Here is a 6,789-nt window from a genome sequence, read left to right as displayed (position 1 = left end):
GGGACGAGGTTTCGGCTGTATCACCAGAACGAACGCCCTAATTGTGTTGGCAGTCATAATGCAATTGAAGGGTTGACTGTTGGCCATAGTTTCAGATGAATAAAGGGTGCTCCGTGGTCCCTCGGCCCGGATAATATAAAACTCCTCTTTATCAAGAGATTGGAAATATTAAAATGATCTGTAAAACAAATAATTTTATTTTTTGTTTTCTATTTTACTTTGAAAATGTCTTAGAATTCTAATGGGTGTTATTTTTAATGGATTTAAAGCCCATAGAGTTTTAGATAGTGTCATCGATTTTATGGAAAACAACCCAAAGACAATTGCAGGAAAATCTAATATTATACATTTGAAAACTCATTTTATATCATACTCAAGATGTCCAAACTCCCCAAAATTAACTTTTTTGTAAAATGAATAAAGTTTTTGTATTGTTTATGAAAGAATTTAAGTTGTTAAATTAAATACGGGTTATAATTTGTTACTTACCTTTGAAAAAAAAGACAGGATGGGTAGCTTTCCAGCACATACCGCCCACACTCAAAGAGGAGAGTCCCAGGAAGGAGTGCCACCCCATAAACCGACCCATTTCCATGGCGCTCATGTGCAGGCATCCAAAAACCAATGCCACCCCTCGAAAAGACAGAGTTGCCACATAATTCGATTACCATACATGCAATGGCATGCAGTGCACATCTGGTTTTGCCAAAAAGTGTAAGTCCCACACACATCACACATCGCACACCACCCGCCACCACACACACACACGCACACACACATCCACCGCCCACATGCAGCCCATTCAAATGGGAGTGGCACGCACCACACTGACGGATGAGTCGCGACGCTAAGTGGCGTTAAATCCGGGAGTACGGGGAGTCCAGTATAAGCACATATGCATAAACACATGCACAGACAGAAAAATGTGGTACAAAATGTAAGTAATTTTCTGTGATTTTGTTACTACAAAAACCAGGGTTTACTTACACATGAAAAATAAATATGAAATATTAATTTAAAATTTCAGAATATTAGCTTAAGGGATTTAAAAAATATTCAACATACATAACAAATGATTTCGAGATATAATACGTCTTTCAGATCCTTAAAAACATCCTTTTGTTTGCGAATGAAATGTAAAGTTTTCAGTATACAAGATAATTTAATTAAGAAATGTAATAGCAGTAAATTGGAACCTCATAACAGTGAAATTAAATTTAAGAACTGTACCCCTACAATTGGCATTAAAAACTTCTTCATTTATATTGATGATAAGATACTTTTAACAATTGTTCGCCATAAATTCTAAATTAATTTCTGTGTAAGCCGGCATTAAGACGGACAGCAGTGTTTGGAGTATGGGGATTTGACCAAGCCACACTTTAATGTGTCAGCCACACGACTCGTAGACATTTTCCAAGTGTCACTAGCCGGTTTCAAGTTGTGAGTTGTGAGTTGTGAGTTTGCGAATTGTGGACTGTGGACTGTGGCAGTACGGATTGTGAATTGCGAATTGGGGATTGCAGACTGGGTTTTGCGGACAATCCAGTGGCCGGGTTGGCCAACCGAGCGGATGTTTCGATATGCGCATCATGCCTCAAGGGTCCTTTTGGCCTCCACTTTCGGTAGCCACTGCTATTGCTATTGCTGTTGCTGTTGCTCCACTTCTACTGCCACTTCCTTCACACACACACACACTCACACCTGCACAATCTCAGTATAACCACCCACACACACACACTCGTTTCAATCACACACAGATACTCATGCACACAAGGGTGGTCCAAAAATCCAAATTACTTTATAGTCATTGTCTAATGTTTGTTGTGCAATAAATATAATTTTAAGTTTAAGCAATGGTCATAAAGTTTTCTTAAAAATTACTTATACGACATAATAGGCAACAGTACGTATGAGTAATATCGTTTGAATCTAGTGCGTTTAACCTTTAAGCTCATTATTCTACAAAATGCAGTGCAAGTGTGAACCGCCCTAATGTACATGCATATATGGTCCGATTTTTAGGGCGTTATAATGCACTGATATAATATATATAAGGCAAATTAATTTGTAAAATAGTAATGTGGCCTTTTTGGGTACTATTTATTTTTATTTTTGCTTCATCACAAAAATAAATCTTTTAGATCTGCACAAAAAAAAAAGTGTGCTTTAAATAAGATAAGTAATAAGTATTACCTGCTCTTGGTAGGAAAATCAAAGATTATTTTTCAGTGCAGCCAGCTGCACACACATTTTCCCCTTCGTTTGCCACCCCGGTTTGTAGTGAGTTAATTGCATCAGTCACAGGCATCGAATGCACCGGCAGCGATTGGAATTATGCTGTTTCTGTTGCATTAAAAATGGAAATTCTGTGCACTTCATTATGCCGCATATATACCCCGCATGGCCATCTCCATTTCCCTGGCCATGCATTTCCCACAATAGGGCATTCAATTACAAAAAATCCGCCCGACGAAAGGGGTGTGTGTGTGTGTGTGTGTGAGAATCAATAGGAAAATGGGAAATGGGAAATGTGAAATGTGAAATGTGAAGAACCGTCTCTTTAAGCATAGCATACATATATTTACATAAACCCAAGCCCAGCTGGGAAGTGGAACGAGAACAAAACAAAAATACAATACAATACAAATGGGCCTTATCCGACTTTCACATTCACCAATATTCGGCAAAAAGTGCCTAAAGCCTATCATTTCTGATTTGCTTTCCAATTTGGGATTATGAAACCATAGCTCTAATTGGTTTCAGCGAAGGGCAAAAATAGCAATCAAACTGGATTCCCACAAAATTCTTGGATTTAAGAGTTTAAGACATTGTCAAAAACTAGTCTAGTGAAAAGTTTCTCAGAAGTAATTATGTTTTGTAAGATTTTCAAATTTAAATGCGTTGAGTTCAAATCCAGATCAAATTAGACTTCACTTTAGTAAAATCTAGGAGAAGGTGAAAATCGTAAAAAGGCCACAAATATTAAGGTACAGTTGTGCGCGCGGCGACTAATCAATTTCAAGGGAGCGTAGACTTTGTGTAACTGCCAAGTCGCTGGATTTTCGCTTTTTGTTCTTGTTTATCTGCCAGTTCTCCGAATCCATCAGATAGTCCCTTTAAAAAAAAATATATTAAAGATTGCCAATAGAAATATGAAGTCACTTAAAAAGATATCAATGCTGTGAAAAGCAAAGTCTTCTCTAGCAATGAATACTTTTAATCCAAGGAAGTAGTCACCTCTGCTCCTTGAGCAACTGCATCCACTGCTGCTTCAGATCGGACATTTTTCCCGCCTCGCCGCCGTACTCCTCCGGCAACATGGAGCGCGGAAAGTGACGGTATGGGGTCTCCGAATCGGGCAAATGGAAGTGGATCAGCTTGAAGACCTCGCCCTTGATAAACGGCCGAACCACGGCCATGACCTTGTCCACAAACGAGGGGCAGTTGATCACGTGGATCTCCTTGAGCCGCACAGGATGCGCCTCCTGGACGAACTTCATGTAGACCCGCAGCGCTCCCAAGGCCGTCTTGGTCAGGTGACGCAGCGTATAGCCGGCCATGTCGAAGACCGGTATCTCCCCATCCGACAAACGCTCCTCATCCTCCGTGGCGAAGCGACAGTCGGCCACCATGAAGAACACCTTGATCGCAGCCGTGAAGTTGAACTGTCAACAAAAATATATTCTTTATGAGAAAATGCATAAACGTCAACTGCGATTAAATTTGATTTCGAAATTTACTGAGTAGCAACACTGATAAAAAATTGAAAAAGTTAAAACAAAAATCCAAAATTAAATACGATCTAAAGTCCAATAATTTTGTAATTATTTTTTTTGTCCTCAAAGGCATATTGCGTTGTTTAAAAGCTAATATGACAGTTGGGTGTTGACATAACTCTTTTAAAAAGAGGTAAAATAAAAGGGTATGAATTTTGAATACCATTCACCCATCAAATCAATATAAAATTCTTATCAAGCTGTTATTCAAAGATGGCTTATTGTTTAATTCACTTTAAAACTTACTTTGTCCGCATCGAAGTCGATCAGGCGGTAAAAAAGCAGCTTGTTATTTTCCGGTGTCAAACCGGGCAACGGCACCAGATCTCTGCAAGTGAAAATGCCAGGGAAACGGTTAACATAATTCTGGATACCCCACTTAATTCACCATTCCCCATTATCCGTTCAAACCAAAACCGGTTTTGAACTAATAGCAGTGCAAGACAATGCACTCTCTGTACACTAAGCAAAAACAAGCCCTAAGTCAACATTGCGAAATGCCTGTAAGCTCATGGAGCTCACAAGATCTAAGCTAATATCAGCCAATCTAATGGCATAGCCAGATATTCAAACGTTATTTCCAATTTCACAGGAATTTCAGTTGATTGATTGTTGATTGGACTCCCGCCACTAAAATCAAAGTCTCAATCGGTGTTTAATGTTTGTATTGTGGCGTTAATCTCTCGATAAATATCTGTTATGACTTTTTTGTCGGTACTAAATTTGATTGATTTTCTGCAGGAGATTTTTAGTGGATTGTAAACTTTGGTCCGATGAACACAGATACATACATTACAAATACAAATTGTGTGTAACCATTTCGGTAATTTGGTTAATATGTTACTTAAAGCACCGCTTTTAACATATATATTTAGCTAAATACGTATGTGGATAAACACGTCTAACTTGGTAATAAACTTTTGTTAAGTCTTAAATTTATTGTCGTATACGGGTACTCTTATTGTCATTATTTGGCACTTAACTTAATCTCATAAACAATTGCTTTTAATGCATGCATAAATCTTTACTTCTTTTTGTTTGTTTTAAATGTTGATTATGTTTGAGACCTTCATTTTAAAATATGAACTTCATTTGTTCATAAAATAAAAAAAACAGGTCTGGAGTTTAGAAAACTTTTAATACATTATTAACCCAATCCTTGCACTTATTTCTCAGCAGAATAATGCACATAACTTGGCCTAAAATGTTTTTTTACCTATTAAGTTTACCTATTAAGTTTCGGTCTAGCCTTAGTTTGACCATTAATATTTATTTTTATTGTTTAATAGAATGCATGAGAATTCCGGAAATAATTATGTGATCCATGAAAATTCCGGAAATAATTATGTGATCAATTAACATGTCCATTCATGAAAATATGGTTATAAAGTTTTAATGGTTATTTTCATTTAATGATTCCCTCATCTTTAACAGTTTAATCTTCTATTAATCATGTAATTTTCTCTTACTCCATTATTAAATATTATTTTATTTATAATATGTGAAGATAAGGCTATGATTTCAAAAGTATTCCGAGAACAAATTACTGATCTGATCTGGAAATTCGTTTGAGATGGTTTTTATAGTAATTTCCCGGATCCAAAACTCCCGTAACCCCTATATCTGAGTACTCACGCGACTTTCAGTAGCTGCTGGGAACTGTCGTCCAGCGGATCGCGATCGATGAAGATGTGGGCATGCTTGTTTCGCAGTCCGTAATTGAGTTCCAAGAGTCGTTGGGCGGCGGACAAATCATTTCGGGTCGTGTGCAGAAAGCGGCGCAGCAGCAGTCGGGCTGCGGAGGAATACGAATGCGAATGCGAATTAACGTGAGTATAGAGTATAGTACAGCAGGTGATCGGCGGTACAGGTGCATTCATCAGTCACTGCGGTTGCGGTCGTTATGCAACTGGCTGCGGTTCCCATCGTACAGGCAATATTGACCCACAGTCAAAGTTGGCCAATTCAACGATAATCACACAGGAAAAAATCTCTAAGAACTTATTAGTAAGCTAAACCTAATTGATATCTTTAATTTTTTTTTAAATTGTTAACAAGTGTCATGCCAGGGGTTATTTTTATTTATTTTGTTATATTATGTTTTTATCACTTTATACATAAGATAATTTCTGTATTTGGATTTTGGCATAATAAAAAAGAATTAAAAACATTTTTTATAACTTTTATTAAGGTTTTTACTGCTTTTTGGTTTCTGATTCAAAACAGTAAAAAACAATATTTTTTGAAATACCAATTTTTTTAAACTTTTTATTAAGTTATTGAGCGCTCGTTTGTAAAAATTGTAAGCTCCAGTATCTTAATTTGAGCACAATAAAAAATAAACACATTTTTATTAAAATTTTCAGTTGATGCGCAAAAAGATCTGCATTTCTTTCGGTGCTCTCGACGGTTAAAGAGAAAAATGGGTTTTTGCGATCTGACCCACTTGGCAATACGAACATATATTCTGCGGTAATTGCGGCTGCGATTTGAGCCACTCCTGCAGCTCCGAAATCCGTTTGGCCATCAGTTGATCCTCGTTTTTCTCGTTTGATTGCACCATTTTGCAGGTTTTAAATTTACCGTTGCACCCACAAGAACTATCGGAACTATCGGACTTCCGCGAGGGAGCGAGACAGCGGATGGAGCGCGAGCGAGAGGGGACAATTGAGTTTGGAGCGTCTGTGCGACGCTAATTCGCGACTGCAACTGATTGTAACTTCGTTATTTTGGCTTTTCGTCGAGTCTCTGCCTCTGGAACTCTGCCTCAGTCGGCGTCGCTGCCTCTGCCGACGTAGCAGCTGGAATGGCCAATAAAAAGTACTGGAATACGGACGAAAAGGGGGGTGAACAAGAGGGATAAAGTCTGGCGATCATGCATTGTATTTTGTATTCTTGGCGTTGCCATCTCGCTTTTAAAGGAAGTCAAAAAATTTATCCAAGATATTCAGTTCCATAATTAATATTATTATTATTATATTAATATTATTTTGCAAGTTATTTATTTTAA

At 37.7% G+C, this 6,789-nt stretch overlaps 1 protein-coding gene across 1 annotated transcript; it reads right to left on the bottom strand.

Annotated features, from left to right (window-relative positions):
* Positions 1 to 2,562: 2,562 nt before the first annotated feature.
* On the bottom strand, positions 2,563 to 6,477 carry LOC108141648 (alpha-tocopherol transfer protein). Its single transcript, XM_017265121.1, has 5 exons — positions 6,240 to 6,477; positions 5,415 to 5,574; positions 4,026 to 4,107; positions 3,241 to 3,668; positions 2,563 to 3,117 (listed from the first exon to the last, which is right to left on the bottom strand). The coding sequence occupies exons 1-5, from the start codon at positions 6,340 to 6,342 to the stop codon at positions 3,012 to 3,014; spliced, it is 879 nt and encodes a 292-aa protein (XP_017120610.1). The 5' UTR covers positions 6,343 to 6,477; the 3' UTR covers positions 2,563 to 3,011.
* Between the last annotated feature and the right edge of the window lie 312 nt (positions 6,478 to 6,789).

This window comes from Drosophila elegans, unplaced genomic scaffold (assembly GCF_018152505.1).
Source record: "Drosophila elegans isolate 14027-0461.03 unplaced genomic scaffold, ASM1815250v1 contig_149, whole genome shotgun sequence".
In the NCBI taxonomy this organism is placed as follows: Eukaryota; Metazoa; Arthropoda; class Insecta; order Diptera; family Drosophilidae; genus Drosophila; species Drosophila elegans.
Note: the sequence above shows the minus strand (reverse complement) of the source record. Positions and strands in the feature narration are given on the sequence as shown.